The 17,112-nt window shown below is 39.2% G+C and overlaps 3 protein-coding genes across 5 annotated transcripts; 2 read left to right on the top strand and 1 right to left on the bottom strand.

The window, feature by feature from the left end:
* The first annotated feature begins 19 nt into the window (after positions 1-19).
* On the top strand, positions 20-6,650 carry LOC104701354 (mannosyl-oligosaccharide glucosidase GCS1). Of its 2 annotated transcripts, none has more exons than XR_015562124.1 (22): positions 20-615; positions 722-795; positions 909-1,160; positions 1,286-1,454; positions 1,606-1,692; positions 1,798-1,866; positions 1,981-2,077; positions 2,548-2,630; positions 3,026-3,133; positions 3,254-3,375; positions 3,558-3,665; positions 3,746-3,815; positions 4,143-4,268; positions 4,466-4,533; positions 4,877-5,026; positions 5,107-5,160; positions 5,328-5,384; positions 5,494-5,643; positions 5,737-5,828; positions 5,901-6,010; positions 6,122-6,185; positions 6,258-6,650. XR_015562124.1 is itself a non-coding variant. In XM_010417021.3 (22 exons), the coding sequence occupies exons 1-22, from the start codon at positions 301-303 to the stop codon at positions 6,400-6,402; spliced, it is 2,574 nt and encodes an 857-aa protein (XP_010415323.2). In that variant the 5' UTR covers positions 20-300; the 3' UTR covers positions 6,403-6,650. The 2 variants fall into 2 exon arrangements, 1 of the variants encoding a protein (XP_010415323.2); XM_010417021.3 differs by having other exon boundaries at positions 3,742-3,815.
* Positions 6,651-10,055: 3,405 nt separating this feature from the next.
* LOC104704706 (uncharacterized) lies at positions 10,056-13,606 on the top strand. Its single transcript, XM_087458535.1, has 5 exons — positions 10,056-11,258; positions 11,583-11,726; positions 11,895-12,074; positions 12,143-12,994; positions 13,508-13,606. Exons 1-5 carry the CDS (start codon positions 10,056-10,058, stop codon positions 13,604-13,606), a joined length of 2,478 nt encoding a protein of 825 aa, XP_087314661.1.
* A 726-nt stretch (positions 13,607-14,332) lies between these two features.
* On the bottom strand, positions 14,333-17,112 carry LOC104701353 (F-box/kelch-repeat protein At1g67480). 2 transcript variants are annotated; one of them, XM_010417019.2, is made up of 5 exons: positions 16,903-17,112; positions 16,271-16,343; positions 15,416-16,175; positions 15,009-15,327; positions 14,333-14,886 (listed from the first exon to the last, which is right to left on the bottom strand). In XM_010417019.2, exons 3-5 carry the CDS (start codon positions 15,859-15,861, stop codon positions 14,578-14,580), a joined length of 1,074 nt encoding a protein of 357 aa, XP_010415321.2. In that variant the 5' UTR covers positions 15,862-16,175; positions 16,271-16,343; positions 16,903-17,112; the 3' UTR covers positions 14,333-14,577. The 2 variants fall into 2 exon arrangements, with proteins under 2 accessions (XP_010415321.2, XP_010415322.2); XM_010417020.3 differs by having other exon boundaries at positions 16,767-17,009.

The following is a 17,112-nucleotide window of genomic DNA, read 5'->3' as shown; positions in this document are numbered from 1 at the left end:
GCACAGCTGAGTATATATAAACAATTATATTACTGTGTTCATAACCAAAAAAAATAAGTGTTTAGCGACCATAATTGCAAATTAGCAGATTAAACACGACTCCAATTTTACTCGTATGCCTCTGAGCAAAAGCAAAATTAAAATTAAAACAAGATAATTAATTAATTTATCCCTATGGACCAATCACGAGCGGTCAAAGTCAACTCTCTCTCTCTCTCTACCTTCACTTCCAGTGATCGAACTAGCAATCACGTGACCCAAACTCATTTTCCACTTTCCGATTAGTCTACTACTCCGACGATGACCGGAACAAGCCGTCGGAGCGCGCGTGGTCGAATCAAATCGACATCATTTCCCGGCGGCGATGAAGGAAGCGATTCGCTTCGTTACCCTCCTTCGAGTATCCGCCGAGGCAAAGGCAAAGGCAAAGAGCTTGTGTCGATCGGTGCTTTCAAGACAAATCTCAAGATTTTGGTTGCGTTAATCATTTTGGGGATGGTAGTCATCTACTTCGTCATCAATCAGCTCGTTACCCGCGGATTGTTGTTCGATGAGTCTCAGAAGCCTAGGGTTATCACTCCTTTTCCTGCTCCGAAACTCATGGATTTGTCTATGGTACCACACTAATCTCTTCTTATATCCGCGTTTCGTTTCGTTTCTTTTAGCTTTCGCTGTTGTTGTTTGTGAGTAATTGAATTGGAAAGATTCGTATATGTATCAGTTTCAGGGCGATCACAAAGAGAGCTTGTACTGGGGAACTTATCGTCCTCATGTTTATTTTGGAGTTCGAGCCAGGTATGTAACTTTCACTGTGAATGACTCTCTACTTTTGGGATATGTCTTTGTTGCTTTCACTGTGAGGCTCAGATGAGTTCCTATTTGCAAATAAGTTGTACATGGTAATGCAGAACACCACAGTCCTTGGTAGCTGGATTGATGTGGCTTGGTGTCAAAGACGAAATGTATGTTATGCGGCATTTCTGTGAAAACTCTGATGATCTAAGTACATTTGGCTGGAGGGAACATAATGGACGGGATTTTGGGCGGCAAGAGCTGGTTGAAAACGATATGATATTGGAGACAAGTTTTGTCAAGTCAAAGGAAGACAGCCTTGGTTATGGTGGGGATTGGGCTGTTCGGATTGATGTCAAAGATAAAGGGTAATTTCTGAGATACATTAGTAATGTACTATGTTTTTTTTCACTGTGTCAGCTTTTGTTATTTTGGCTTATAGATAATATTGAACTAGGTATTTTTGTCCTTGACCATATTGGGACTTAACTAGGTTGAATGATGGTGCAAAAAGAAGCGCACATCTCTTCTTTTACTTAGCTGATGAAGGTGGCAATGTTCTAAATTTAGGCCACGATAATTTAGGTTTTCAAGAAAGCTCTCTCCTGGTTTCGGGTTCACGTGAAGATGTAGGAGACTGGCAGATACACTTAAAATCACAGGTATTTTGTGATTAAAATTGCTCCATAAAATTCTTAGAATTTTGAAGCTAGTCTCTGCTGGAAGTGGATCTGTGGGTGGTTTGATATTTTCTGTTATGTTTCGTATGATGCTCATCTGGATATGTCCATTTTAATTGCTCTTCGTTTGCAGAATCAGCTTGAGACACATTATTCCGGTTTCAAGACGCCTCACATATATAATCTGTCTGATCTTGTTCAGCAAAATCTTGCTCTGCAGGTCTGCTAATTTTCGAGCTCATAACTCATTTTGAAAGAGCCTAAGGTATTTTGTTTTTCTGTTAAGACCACATGCTTACATGTCTCTTGGCTTGTATTTTTTCAGGCAAGAAAGTTTGGACGACTTCAGCTCTCTGACACATCAGAGGATTCTTCTAACATTTACATCTTTCAGGTAATCAGTCTTGATGAAGATGTTTGCATGTATAGTGTTGTAGAAATATACCGAATCTTCTTATGATCAATATGTTTCACTGTGTCCAATGACAACATATCCTTTGTCAAACAGATTTCTGGGAAGCTACCATTTACGATTGATATACCCTTTGTCTCCGGAATCAAAGGAGAAAGTTCAAATGTGGAAAAGCGTTTGTCAAGTCTCTCAGGTTTCTTAGGCCTCCTGTTATTACCAAGCATCATTAATGATGAATTTGAATTTTCTTAAACTTAGCTTGTGTATATGACTTGCATTTGAGTTTTGAGTTTGGAAGAACTTGCATTTGAGTTTGTGTACGGAAGAATTTGCATTTGTGTTTGAATTTTCTTAACCTTAGTTTGTGTATGTGAGTTGCATTCGAGTTTGAGTACGGAAGAACTTCTTGTCTGCCAATGAGTTTGTTACAGCTAGCCTTTTGAGTTTCATAGCTCAGATTAAGAACACTACTCTGAAATTTATGTCTGGCTTCTGTGTGTTTTAAGTGTCCCTCCTACTAGTTATATGTATCTGCTATGGGTCAATTCAGTAGAACTTCCATTTTTAAATTTTTTTCTCTGACGGCATGAGCTTAATGTTTATATCGTTGTTGTTGTCTACTTTTATTGTATTTGTGCTAAGTTTTAGGTATGTTCCATGTAGGTTTGCCACTCTCTGATCTACTTAAAAAGAAACATAGAGAATTTGATACAAAGTTTGAGGAATGCTTCAACCTTTCGGAAAAGGTATGCTTCTAAGTTTTTCTTTTAAAATCTACAGACTCTAATTACCCATGATAATAGATGTCTTTGGCACACCCAGAGGTCTTGTTTCATGGATGATCCTGTTGTACTTTTAAAATAATCCCATGAACAAGGTTTTCTGGATTTGAAGTCGAGAACAGAGACTGCTGACATTTGCTGTATTCACTTTAGCACTTTCAGTCTCCACTTACAAATATCTTCTTCTACTAGGATTTGTTCTTTTTTCTCTGCTTATGTGCAGCTCTGTTTCTCAATGGCGAGCATATGTTGTTAGTTCCTAGTTGTCATAATGTTCATATAGTTGATAATTTGCATCTATCCAAATTAATGTTAATAGCAAAGATGAGGATCTCATTCTCTGTTTCTTGTTGTTCTAGCATGATTCAGAAACCTTGGGAGTTGGCAAGACTGCTATTGCAAACATGCTTGGGGGCATTGGTTACTTCTATGGTCAATCAAAAATTTATGTTCCTAAAAGTGCTCAGGCGAGTTTACTTGCATCTTGCGTCTTGTTTATTAATATTTATATCCCTTTTACGTTCTTCCATCTGCAAACTGGGTTGGACCTCTCACAGAATCATACAACTTACTACCTTCTATTGTAGCCTGAAAGTCAGAATAATTTCTTGCTGTATTGGCCTGCCGAGCTATACACAGCTGTTCCAAGCCGGCCTTTTTTTCCTAGGGGGTTTTTGTGGGACGAAGGATTCCATCAATTGTTAATCTGGTTCGTTCTTATTGATCATTCGTATGCTGAAGAAATCTTTGATATGATTCTATTGTGATTGTTTCTTAAATGGAATTTATGAAAGCCACATTTGTTTGATCAAATATTATTACAGAGTTGCAAGCTATAATCATCCCACTAATTGATCGTTCTTTGGACTATGTTGTGTGTGCTTGGATCAGGCGCTGGGATTTTCGTATAACCTTGGATATCGTTGGACATTGGTTAGACCTATTAAACATAGATGGATGGATTCCACGTGAGCAAATTTTGGGTGCTGAAGCTCTGAGGTATTTACACTCTCTCACTAACCGGGGTAGTCATAGTTTTTGTTGTAATGGTTTCTGAAATTTGTTTTAACTGCAGTAAGGTTCCAGAGGAATTCGTAGTTCAATACCCAAGTAATGGCAATCCACCTACACTTTTTTTGGTGATACGCGGTAAGAATCTGTTGGATTTATACCTCTACTAGGTTTCTCTTTTGTCATCGCGCTCATTTTTGTTTCATGTAAGCCCTTGGGAATTGGGCCATACAAATAAGTTTATTCTGATGTCAATCCTTGACCAGTATTTATTATAAGATAGGGAATCGGTATTATTGTAATTAGCTTCCTTCTGTTTGTTTTACTAGTATTTCTGTTCCGATTACAGTTACATGTTTAGAAGTTTGTTGCCAAGCTCGTAAGAATGCTTTCACTGGTAAAGATAGGAAAAAAAAAGGTTTCACAATCAATTCAGTTCCATATACTGACAATCGTTTTTTCCAGATCTAATAGATGCTATAAGGATGGAAAAGTTTATCGCATCAGAAAGGGATGAAGTATTGTCATTCCTTGAGCGGGCTTCTGTACGCTTAGATGCATGGTTTCAGTGGTTTAATACTTCCCAGACAGGTAACAACATGGTTATCCTCTAGTTTATAGATTTACAGAATCCTTTCAGTCTTCAATTCAGTTCCATAGTTGGATCCCTGGTAGTTAAATCTAGTTCAGTAGATGAGATGAGTTCTTTTATTTTATCAGTATTACAGTTTTGATATACTTAGAACGGGCTAGTTCATATATTTTGTTATGACTTGATTAAACACTAGGTAAGGAGATAGGTAGCTACTTTTGGCATGGCAGAGACAATACAACAAGTCGAGAACTTAACCCTAAGGTACCATTTCTTGGTTTCTCATGAAAATGATACTGAAGGCTCTATATTTTAACCCTCACAGACTTGAAAGTCTGAGTGTCGAAGTTATAAGTTTTCTCTGACATTTGCTGCTTAGCCTGCTTCCATGTGACCATGTATTCTTTATCAATATGATAACAATGATTGAGGACTTTTTCTGTGGTATATTGTTGTTAGCTACAAGATGTCCCAGAATTCTTTGCGTGTGTGTGGGCGATCTTTTTTTTTTTGTAGGATTGTTATTTTGTCAGCTTCTTATTTCCGGATATGGTAGTTCAATTCACAGATCCTTGGGGATAAATCTGATGTCTTATATCTCCTGCAGACGCTTTCATCGGGGCTGGATGATTATCCTCGCGCTTCGCACCCAAGTGAAGATGAGCGGCACGTTGATCTTAGATGCTGGATGTACCTCGCTGCAGATTGCATGCATTCCATCACAGAGTTTTTAGGAATAGAAGATAAACTTTCAAAGGTTAGCACAAGATGGAAAGGAAAGGGATGTCTCTCCTATTTTTGTTCACATGTTACTGACATAAAAAACAAATCCTGCAGGAGGATTACAATTCAACTGCCAAGTTGCTTTCAAACTTTAATCATCTGAATCAGGTATATCCCTCTATCAGATGTCAACAATTTTCTCACTTCCATTAACTTTGACGTTGTTCTATAGATATAACTTGATTATTAAAAACATGATTTCTCTCTCAAAGATTATCGCATTAACTTTTTCTCCTCACCATTACTTTTCTCATTCATGTTTAATTTCTGAGCAGATGCACTATGATAGTGACCATGGGGCTTACTTTGACTTTGGTAATCATACAGAAAAAGTAAGAGAAGCTTCATAAATTTAAGTTTGAGTGTCAGTTTTTGTCATATAGAAGAACGTAATATTCTTACTCTTTTCGTTGAATCACATGTCCGGTGATTGATCCCCAGGTTAAGTTGATATGGAAAGAGGTAATTCAAGAAAATGGTCAATTATCTCGACAGCTTGTAAGGAAGACGTATGGGAAGCCAAAGCTAAAATTGGTTCCTCACGTGGGTTATGTCAGCTTCTTTCCCTTCATGTCTAGAATCATTCCACCAGTGAGTGTTTGGTCAATATTTCAATGATCTTTAAAACCCTTATGGATCAGTTACTTCTTGATCTAAATTGTCACATACTTTTGGTCGATATAGGATTCTCCAATCCTCGAGAAACAGCTCGATCTCATTTCAAATAGGAGCATCTTATGGAGTGACTATGGACTAGTTTCACTTGCCAAAACCAGGTAAGCCCACAAGAACGAACATACTCAAAATTTTATTCTTCAATGATAAGAAAGAACATTGTTTTGATGCAGTTCTATGTATATGAAACGTAACACTGAGCATGATGCACCATACTGGAGAGGTCCTATCTGGATGAACATGAACTACATGATTCTATCTTCTCTGCACCATTACTCTAAAGGTACTTTTCTACCCTCCACATGGAAAAGAACATCGACAACGTGCTACAAGACCTCTATTCTTTTAATTACATCTTATGGATGTGGTTTACCATGTGTTCAATTTCCTGCAGTGGATGGGCCATATAGCGAAAAGTCCAGAGCAATTTACACGGAGCTAAGGAGCAATTTGATAAGGTATATATTACTTGGTATCTGCAATAGAGAGGTCTTGTTTGATATTAACTTGTTACATGTCACAAATTACAGGAACGTGGTTAGAAACTATTACCAGACAGGGTACATCTGGGAACAATATGATCAAGTTAAGGGAACAGGGAAAGGCACACGACTCTTCACCGGCTGGTCTGCGCTTACCTTGTTAATTATGTCCGAAGATTATCCTATTTTTTAGAAGCGCTTCGGGATCGACTCTTAAAGTTACAGACATGTATGAGCTAGAAGATCAGTTTTGATGTAGGGCATTTTTGTATTTGCTCATGGTTGTTGGTTATAGTGTTACTGTTACAGATCCAACTCAGGTCGAGGGTATAGTTCCAGAGTTTTGTACGTTATGCCATATTCTGTGGTCTTTGACTGATAATGTGACTGAAAAAAAAATCAAACGCCAATTGCATTAAACAAATTTCAAAATAAAACAAATCCATAGGTTGTTGTTTTTTCTTTTTCAATCTCAATGCTGCTAATTAATTAAGTGCCAACTTCATAAATATCGGAAGAGAGTTTGACCGAACAGGTACCAATTGAACAGAAGAGATATCAAAAGAAGTTTGGAATTTTCTTATTCAGACTTTTTAGCCATTTGACCGAACAGGTACCAATTGAACAGAAGAGATATCCATGAGACCATGACTGGGTTCGTTACACCGCTAAAGTTGCTTTTCATTTAATTCACATTATTTTAACACAAAAAATGCATGAGCCCAACCACATAGTAAATATTTATAACTCAATACAGTAAAACCTCTATAAATTAATATTTTTTAAATTAATAAACACTATAAATTGATAAATTTTGATGGTCCCAAGTCGGGCCAGTGTAAAAATTAATAATATTCGATAAGATAATAAGATAATATTTTTTTTGAAATCTCCATGTAAAATCTGGTCCCAATAATATTATAAATTAATAATCTTGTAAATATATATATATATATATATATATATATATATATACTGATATAATAGTTTATGTTTCTCCTAAAGCTCATTTCTATAGAACAATTGTAATGTTGTATTTTCAAACTATAATGATTTCTCTAAAATATTTTATAACATGTCTTACAAATAATTAAATTTTAAAGTTTTAATTTTTAGATATGCATCATTTACAATTTGATAATTTGATAGATAATTAAAATAGGAGAATTGATATTATCATTCATAGATTTGAATTTATGTATGTCATGTGTATCAGTCAATTTGTCTATAGTATTTGTAATTTATTGTCAATAATGCTTTCTAAATATTACAATTTCAATTCCTAAAACCATAAAATTTATAACATCCGAAATTTTAATCTTATTTTGTTATAATTGTTCCAATTCATAATTTTAAAAAATTTAAACAATTAAAAATATATCTATAAATTAATAATTATTAATTTACACTATAAAATAATTATTATTAATTTATAGATAAATTAATATCACTATAAATTAATAAAATGTCTTGGTCCCAACATTATTAATTTATAGAGGTTTTACTATATATATATACAACACCCGTATTAAGGAGAAACTTACAAGTCAGAACATTTGTTTTGAGTCTGAGATCGAGTTTGGCAATGGTGAACACACAATAGTTTCTCTGCGGTATGAGAGGCTTTTTGGCTATTGTCGCCGGTGTTTTAGTCTGTGCCACCATGAAGATTTTTGTGGGGAAGGCTCTGAAGGGGTTGTGGCTACTTCCACTTCTACTCTTGCTTCGGTTGAGGGGACTGGGGATCGCCATTTTCACAGCTACAGAGGAGCGGTTACTGGTGATAGGAGAAGGCAGAGTGAGCAGGAGGGTTTGCTTCCAGCTGTAGGTCGCAATCGGGTTACTGGGGAGTCCTCCAGGCAGGGGTTCCAAAGACAGGAGAATAGGCAGCATCAAGGTGGTCAGTGGGGTCGTTCTCGGTATCCACAAGGAGAACCTTCAAACCGTTCCCGTCGCTGTGCTGACTTTTTAAGGGCGCCTGAACAGCGAGAGAGTGCACCAGTTGTATCTCCTACACGGGAGTGTGATGCTGCGGTTAGGGGAAATGTGGTCAGGGAAGCCTCTCCGGTGGCCCAAGTGGTGGAGCAGGTTCACAAAAAAGTCCGTAAGGCTTTATTCCAAGAGGAGATAATGGAGCCAACTGGGGACTCAATGTGTGCTAAATTGGCCGAGAATACTATGGAGCAGCAGATTGCTGGGCTGGCAGATTCGGGTGTCATGGATGAGGGTGTGGATACTGATATGGGTGAGGCTTCTTTTTCTGCTCTGATGGTGGTGGAGGAAACTGTTGCTGTGGACCCGAAGGAGAACACTGGCATGGCTGGTGTCACGGACGAGGTGTTGGAGGTGGATACGATGGTGGAGGGTAGTGTCAAGGAGTCCGATGCTGTGGCTTCAGCTCTGGTTGATGCTTCGGTTGAGGCGGGTTCTAGCTTGCCAGATACGGGTGTGGCTGCTTCAGCTCCGGTTGAGGCTTTGGATGAGGTAGGCTCTGTTTTGCCAGATTCTGTTGTTTTTCCTCAGGCTTCGGATGAGCATATGGAGATTGGGGACGTGAATGAAGCGAAAGGGGAGAAGGAGGTTAAGCCAAAGGTAGGTTTGTTGATGGGAGGGGGTTCTAAGAAGCTGAACGTTTACCTTCGCATTCCTTAGGAGGAAACCTCGGACCAGGGGGGAGATGGACATAACCCGAAGAACCAGGAAATGGGGAAGGGTACGGCCGGTGGCTGCAAACCACCTAAACCGATAGGTTAATAAATGAAAATCCTTAGCTGGAATTGCCAAGGCCTGGGTAACAAGGCGACTATTGGACATCTTAGAGACCTTTGGTTTCAACACCGTCGGATTTTTTGTTTCTCTCTGAAACAAAGCAATTTTTTTTTTTATGGAACGTTTTGTAGGCTATTTTGGCTATTCAAATTTAATAATTGTTGATCCAATTGGTTCGAGTGGTGGATTGGCACTTTTTTTTATAATAAAGATGATTTTAATGTTTCAATTATTTTTGAGTCAGATCGAATGATTGATATTGAGGCTGTGTTACAAAGGCAAAGTGTTTAATTTAACTTTTATTTATGGGGATCCAGTACAAAGGACCGGGATTTAGTTTGGGAACGTTTAACAAGAATGGGGATTTCTAGGAGTTCCCCATGGTTTGTTATTGGAGATTTTAATGAGCTCACGGGAAATCATGAAAAGAGAGGGGGGAAGCTCCGTCCTGCGGCGTCCTTCCGGTCTTTTAATTGTATGATCCAAGATTGTGAGTTTCTGGATTTTCCGTATCTTGGTGACTTCTTGTCATGGCGTTGTTGGAGAGATAAAAAACTAATACGATGTTGGTTGGATAGAGCTTTAGGTAATGAGGATTGACATGCTATTTTTCCGGATACTGTGACGGAGTATTTGCCTATGGTGGTGTCTGATCATAAGCCTCTATTGGCTTTTATAGGAGCAAAATACCCACGGGGGAAATGTCGGTTTGTTTTTGATAGGCGGTGGCTTGGCAAGGAAGGTTTGATGAGTACTATCTCTTTGGGGTGGGCTGCGGATGGGCGGCATGCACAGGGGGATTTTGTGGATAAAGTGGTAAACTGTAGACGGTCTATTTCACGGTGGCGGAAGTCACATGTTCCGGTTGGAAGAGATTCGATTGAGCTTATTACGAGGCAGTTATCCGTTGCTCAGGCGGATGATGCAACCTCTCCGGACAAGATTACGGAGCTGACTTTACAACTAAGGGAGGCCTATCGGGATGAAGAAATATACTGGTATCAGAAGAGTTAGAACAGATGGATGCGGGTGGGTGATAGAAATTCAAAGTATTTTCATGCCCAAACAAAGCAACGCATGGCTCGGAATAGAATAGTGGGTCTTTTTGATAAAAATGATGTGTGGTCTACGGATGACAGTGTGATTTGTAATACGGCAGTGTCCTATTTTGAGGAATTGTTTTCTACAATTAATCTGGCTAATTGTGATGACATTCTTAGGGAGGTTAACACGGTGATTATGGAGGAGGTTAATGCTAGCTTGACCGGTCCAGATACGGAGAAAGAGGTTCGGGCTGCTTTATTTATGATGCACCCGGATAAAGCTTCAGGGCCATATGGGATGACTGCGTTATTTTTCCAAAAGGCATGGAATGTTGTGAAGACAGATTTGCTACTTCTGGTGAATTCGTTCTTTGAGCAAGGATCTTTTGACAAGCGGTTGAACACAACACATATTTGCTTGATTCCTAAGGTGGCGAAACCAACTCGTATGGCGAAACTACGGCCGATCAGTTTGTGTAATGTGGGATATAAAATTATATCCAAAATCTTATGTCAAAGGTTAAAACGGGTGCTACCAACTCTTATTTCAGAAACTCAGTCCGCTTTTGTTCCAGGCCGTTTGATTTTGGATAATATTTTAATTGCTCAGGAAATGTTCCATGGGCTCCGGACTAATCAATCTTGCAAATCAAAATTTATGGCCATAAAGACGGATATGAGTAAGGCATATGACCGTGTTGAATGGGTGTTTGTGGAACAGGTTCTCAGGAATTTGGGTTTTTCGGAGCGGTGGATTTCATGGATTATGTACTGTGTTACATCGGTAGAGTATAGGGTCTTACTGAATGGGCAACCGAAGGGACTTATTCAACCGGCACGGGGTTTAAGGCAGGGGGATCCGTTATCACCGTATTTGTTTATTATATGTACGGAAGTGCTTATTGCTAATATTCGGAAGGCAGAGATGGATAAATTGATAACAGGAATAAAAGTGGCAAAACAATGCCCGCATATCACTCATCTTCTTTTCGCGGATGATAGTTTGTTTTTTTGCAAAGCTACTAAAGAAGAATGTGGGGCTATCTTACCGGTCCTGGGGAATTATGAAGCGGCATCAGGTCAACTGATAAATTTTGACAAATCCTCACTCCAGTTTGGCCACAAGGTTGCGGAGGACACAAAATTGGAAATGCAGACGATTCTTGGTATTACTAAGTTATGTGGTATGGGATCATACTTGGGAATCCCTGAAAGTTTGGGAGGCTCAAAGACGAAGGTTTTCTCTTTTGTCCGAGATAAGTTATAGGGGCGTACTACTGGTTGGTCGACGAAATTGCTTTCGAAGGGGGGGGGGGGGGAAGAAGTGATGATAAAGTTGGTGGCCACTGCTGTTTCGACATTTGTGATGTCATGTTTTCGGATCCCGAAAACTATAACGTCTAAACTTACGAGTGTTATAGCGGATTTTTGGTGGAATACGAATGGTCAGTCTGGGGGCATGCATTGGTTGGCATGGGAGAAGCTTTGTCTTAGTAAGCAACTAGGCGGTTTGGGCTTTCGGAATATTGATGATTTTAATTCGGCATTATTGGCTAAGCAGTTATGGCGGCTGCTAGAAGTCCTGGACTCGCTCTTTGCAAGGGTTTTCAAGAGTTGGTATTATCGGAACTCAAATCCAATGGATCCTATTAAATCTTACACTCCATCTTATGGTTGGAGAAGTATTGTCTCCGCTAGATATCTGGTAAGTAAAGGGCTTATTAAACGGGTTGGCTCTGGCAATTCTGTGTCTATATGGACAGATTCCTAGGTTACAGCTCAATTCCCGAGACCAGCGTTAAGTAAGGATTCTTTTCAGGATCCCTTACTCCATTTGGATGATCTTATTGATCATAGTTATAACACATGGCAGATGGATCGGCTAGCTGATCATTTCGACCCTATTGATGTGGCTTTAATCGGGGCAATACCTCTGAGTCTTACTCCGCAGAGTGATTCCCTAGGATGGCATTTTACTAAATCGGGAAAGTATACGGTCAAATCTGGGTATCACACGGCTCGAATGGCGGTTCCTACTGGAGTCGCGCCGGTGGTGTGTGGTCCGGATATTGCTTTTTTAAAGGCAAGTGTTTGGAAATTCAAGTGTCCCCAAAAATTCAGCATTTCATGTGGCAAGTTCTTTCTGGTTGTATTTCCGTCACGGCGAACTTACGTCGCCGGGGAATTTACTGTGATCCAGAATGTGCGAGGTGTGGCTTTCCCCTTGAAACGGTCAATCATGCCCTTTTCGAGTGCCCACCTGCACGACAGGCCTGGGCCCTTTCCAATGTCCCAACGGGCACGGTTGGTTTTCCCACAGCTTCGGTGTTTGCAAATGTGGATCATTTTCTAGGGGCACAAAACCCAGGGGCTCAGGTTGTAGCGTTTCCTTGGCTCATGTGGTACATTTGGAAAGCGCGGAATGCGAGGGTATACGAAAATGAGGTGGAAAAGCCGGCTGAAATAGCGCGGTTGGCGGCAAGTGAGTCAACGGCCTGGTATGCGGCTCAGGTTGACGAGGAGGAGGGTTTTACGGATCAAACAAGATCCGAACCTCGTTTGGTGCGGGCAGGTGTTTCTCTTCCTAATGTGTACATGGGTTTCCGTTGTTTTGTGGATGGTTCTTGGAAGGACACAGACAAGTTTGCTGGTGCAGGCTGGGTGTGTATGTCGTCCCATGATTCTCTTCCGCTCATGGGTGCTTCCAATTTTCGGCGAAGCCTCTCACCGCTCCATGCTGAGGTTGAAGCATTTGTGTGGGCTTTGCGATGTATGATCGGACATGACTTGAGAGATGTAGCTTTTCTCACAGACTGTTCAGATTTGGTGAAGAAGATGTTTTCACCGGCTGAATGGCCGGCTTTCTCTGCCTATCTCGACGACATCAAGGAGGATATGGAGGAATTCTCAAGTTTCTCGCTAACCTTGATACCTAGGAATGCAAATGTACTTGCGGATAGACTAGCACGACAAGTTCGTACTCAACCGCATGTGGTGACATACGTTGATTGTTCTTCTCCCAATTGGCTTGTTTGAGTCAATTCTTTTGTTGTTAAAAAAAAAAAAGAACATTTGTTTTTTTTCTTTTTCTTTCAGAACTTTCAATTTTCTTGAGTGAAGAAAATTATGGAGAAGATAGTGTAGTTTCATAAAATGTTTTACTATTTTGCAAGCAAATGGGAGATTTTTCTGATGGTACTACTAGGCACCATTGCTGCTATTGCAAACAGACTCACTCGCCCGTTGATAGACGCTTTCGGCACCACAGATCCAGAAAACATGGTTTACGAAGTTTTAAAGATTAGAGTTCTAGATTCTTAAATAGCTTTTGTTTACACTTTGCCATCTTTATTGATTTTAAGTTATTTTATAAAAAAAATTGTTCATTATACGGATGAATATTAATGCTAATTAACTCGATTATTTTACGTTCCTTTCTGGCTAACACAAAATATATACTGAGTGATTGATGGTTTTGATGCACAGGTTGGAACATTCATACAACTGATGAGTGATGATAGCAACTTTCTTTGGAGGATTCACGTTTTGCCTATTAGAGATCTGCAGTTAGCTTTGGTTCTTTGAGGCTTTCCAAGCTCATAGTAGTAGAATAAAGATCTAGCTAAACAGGAGAAAGAGAAACACAACTTTACTTTTAACTATAGTTGTCTCTCACTCATGTGCTGCACAAAGATTGGCATACGAATCATTAGGATCTTTACCAGCCTCTCATCGTTATCTTCTCTGCAATAACGCTGTTTTGCGAAACTGTCATGGTCCTGAGCCGATAAGTTGATAATGATCATTATGGACTCATCGGCTCAGGGCCATAACAGTTTTGGGAATCGGCGTTATTGCCGAGAAGAGAACGATGAGAGGCTGGTAAAGATCCTAATGATTTGTATACCAATCTTTGTGCACACATGAGTGAGTGATAACCATAGTTGAAACTAGTTATGCGTTTTTCTTTTTTAATGTTTGATTTTGCAATGTAAGAGTATTTCCAAAATCTGGTTGAGATATAAGTTAATAATTAAATATTCAGACAAGTCAAGGTTTTGGATTGAATTTAACATAACTTTGTGGTGTACATTCACAAACACCTAATTCTGATTTCTTTTCCTCAACTAATAAAATATTAACCTCACTGGAAGCTTCAGTAAGTTCCATAATGATTTGTTGGAGGTAAAAATACTCTACTGGATTCAAAATAAAATATAAAGAAGTGAAGTTGTTAGTTAAAACTTAAAAGTCTCTGTCGCTTCTCAATGTAAGCCATCGTTTAAACCAAATCAGCTTTGCCTCTTTGCCTTTGCCAATGAAACGCGAATTGCATTTAAACAAATTCCAAATAAATCAAAACGCATTATGTTACAACAAACATGCAAACGGAGGAGACAATTACAACAACACTAAATCAGTTTCAAACAGAACACTCTCTCCACTTTATTAAGTCAGTGTACATCATCAACTTAAAAAGAGACAATGCTCTCTTTGCTTTGGTTCATATGAGGAAATGTAACCAACAACAGAATGGCTTCACTATATATCATCAATCAGGCTGTGATTGTGACGCTGCATACGCACGAACCAGACAGTTTTATCTCAGATGTTTTCCACTGTGTGCCTGGTGCAGCATCCGGGTCATACAGTAGAGTGTTGTGACCGGTTCCTTCCTGAGACGAAAATAGCAGAAGCTTCCCACTCAGCTTACCAAACTGAAACCCGGCCCTCGAGCTTCCTGATAGTGGAAGAGCCACCACTTCCCAGGTCTCATCTTCCGCATTGAAGACTGACATCTTCCTTTGGTTCTTCCAGTCGATACAGAAAAGCTTTTTTCCTACTTCAACATGAGCTGTGACCATCTGCAAGAGGACATATCAAACAGTCAAATCTTAAAACCACTCAGTATACTATATATCATGTGACAAGAAAGAAACCAACATTAGACTCACACTCAATGATCAATGACTCAAAAGAGACTTACTGTTAAACCATTTTTGCTGCCATGCCAGGAGCCGCATTGAGTGTTGTACACATCAAGAAGTTTTGAGTTGCCAATAGTGAAGTTTGATCTCCCTCCCATCACGTAGAGCTTCCCGTTGAAGCCACTAGCGAAACACCCCCATCTCGGACGCCTTAGAGACTCTATGAATGTCCATGTGCCTGTCTCAGGATCATACACCTCTGCACTCGACAGACTCTCACCGTCTATACCATGACCTCCCACCACATAAATAAGCCCATTCACCTCAGCGCAAGCGAAATCATACCGCGCTACCTCCAGGTCTGCTAGTCTACTCCAGCTGATCTCAAATATACAAAACTCACTCAATCATTGGATCAAAGCTCACAAAGGATACTGAGAAATCAAGAAAACAAAAGCTGACGAACCTGTTGAGGCAAGTATCATACTGATAAACATCAGCAGATGCAACAAGAGAACCATTGATCATAGAACAACCAGCGATAACAAGAAGTTTCCCATCAACCACAACAACCTTAAACCCTGTTTTTACAGGACCAGGCATCGGTGGAAGAGATGATAGCTTCTGTCCCAAACAGTCCATCACCTCCCACTGGCTCTCATTCCCCCCAGCATTCATTGTCAAGACATAAAGCCACTCCTCAAGCATACCAGCTAGTCTTCTCACGGTAATAAACTCTTTGCTCTGAACAACAAACCTCCATTTTTTGCATACACTTCCCATAGAAGGGAACCTAGCACGCGGTACAAGCGCCAAGCACTGCTTCGCCACATCATCAGGCAATCCAGGGATCAAAGGATCATCCATGAAATTCACAATCCTTTTCTTTCCACTTAAATCCAACGCTTGCATCTTTCTTTCAGCTTAATCTCACCAAGAACAACAAATTTTTCTAAACTAAGATTTATGTGTTTGTTTGTTTGTTGTGTATGAAAATGTTAACTAAAGAACTTCGTGAAACCCGTCACGTATAGTGATTTTCAAAGACAAAGGAATAAACAATGTAGCGGAGAAGAATGGGATTGAAGTGACAACTGATGAATATTGATGATGTCCAACACAATCTAATTCATGTTCCATACCAATGGTTTTGCTTATTCTACAAATGTTAGAATCTATGATTGTTGTTAAATTAATGTTGTTTCTTCTCACAAACATTTCCGTATCTGCCCAAAAAAAAAAAAAAGAAAAACAGATCACAAGATGTTGTCAACAACTACAAGATTCATCCAAAAGATTTGTAAAGATGAGATGTTGTTACCAGTAAAGGTAATGCTAGAGAAGAAGATTCATCAGCCACCCGCAACATCCATCTTTAGAAGTGATGAATTTTTCTGCAAATTTATTTTTTTAAGAGAAGTCAAAGTCTTGAACTAAGTCAAGAACCAATAAGATCACAATCAAACAAAGAAGAGATAGGGTGATCAAGAAAAAAGAATAATTTAGCGTGTTTTCAAGAATCATATACCACACACAAACAAGAAAAAAACAAAATAAAATTAGAATGGCTATAAATTATTTCCTAAAAAAGCAAAACATTATCAAGAAAATCTGAAAATTTGAATCCTCTCTCACAGAAATAATATCAAGAAAACGTCTTAATGACCAAAGTTTGTTTCCAAGAATTGGCCAAAGATCTTAAAGATCGTGTGCACATATGAACAAGAAACACTCCAAAAGAAAAAAAAAAACATCAAGAATCCAAATTGCAGAAGATTATAATTGTATAGGGAAACAAGTAGGAATCAATGGGAGACCTGAAGAGGATGATCTTGTTTGCAAGAGTGGGAGAAACTTAAGGAGAAAGAATCTAACTAAATCCAAAATGGCTAAGACATTTATACACAGAGAGAAAGAAACAAGGAAGAAAAGAGATAAGAGATGAGGATGTACCGAAAGAATAGGGGAGCTTTGTCGGTTTTTGGGTCTATTTGCGTTGAAGTTGGTGCAGAGAAGATAACATTGACAGAGAGAGAGAGATCTAATAATGGAAGGAAATTGAAGGGAGCGTCAGATTAGGATTTTATATATAAGCCAATTAGGCAATTACTATCTTACGGTGGATCACTGTAGATAATAATGTCAACTAGTCACCACGTCACT

The sequence above is a fragment of the Camelina sativa genome, chromosome 7, assembly GCF_030686135.1.
Source record: "Camelina sativa cultivar CO46 ecotype springtype chromosome 7, ASM3068613v1".
Classification (NCBI taxonomy): Eukaryota; Viridiplantae; Streptophyta; class Magnoliopsida; order Brassicales; family Brassicaceae; genus Camelina; species Camelina sativa.
The sequence above is the reverse complement of the archived record's forward strand: the minus strand, read 5'-3'. Positions and strand labels throughout refer to the sequence as shown.

What these genes read in the sequence shown, in the direction of transcription:
- LOC104701353 (XM_010417019.2), bottom strand. Translation starts at nt 15,861, where the DNA reads ATGCAAGCGTTGGATTTAAGTGGAAAGAAAAGGATTGTGAATTTCATG. An exon ending in TATGATACTTGCCTCAACAG is followed by an intron (nt 15,328 to 15,415) that starts GTTCGTCAGCTT and finishes ATTTGAGATCAG; the next exon opens with CTGGAGTAGACTAGCAGACC. An exon ending in GCAGCAAAAATGGTTTAACA is followed by an intron (nt 14,887 to 15,008) that starts GTAAGTCTCTTT and finishes GTCCTCTTGCAG; the next exon opens with ATGGTCACAGCTCATGTTGA.
- LOC104701354 (XM_010417021.3), top strand. Translation starts at nt 301, where the DNA reads ATGACCGGAACAAGCCGTCGGAGCGCGCGTGGTCGAATCAAATCGACA. An exon ending in AGATACACTTAAAATCACAG is followed by an intron (nt 1,455 to 1,605) that starts GTATTTTGTGAT and finishes CTTCGTTTGCAG; the next exon opens with AATCAGCTTGAGACACATTA. An exon ending in ACTTTTTTTGGTGATACGCG is followed by an intron (nt 3,816 to 4,142) that starts GTAAGAATCTGT and finishes CGTTTTTTCCAG; the next exon opens with ATCTAATAGATGCTATAAGG.
- LOC104704706 (XM_087458535.1), top strand. Translation starts at nt 10,056, where the DNA reads ATGGCTCGGAATAGAATAGTGGGTCTTTTTGATAAAAATGATGTGTGG. An exon ending in TGGGAGGCTCAAAGACGAAG is followed by an intron (nt 11,259 to 11,582) that starts GTTTTCTCTTTT and finishes TTGGCTAAGCAG; the next exon opens with TTATGGCGGCTGCTAGAAGT. An exon ending in CTACTGGAGTCGCGCCGGTG is followed by an intron (nt 12,075 to 12,142) that starts GTGTGTGGTCCG and finishes CCAAAAATTCAG; the next exon opens with CATTTCATGTGGCAAGTTCT.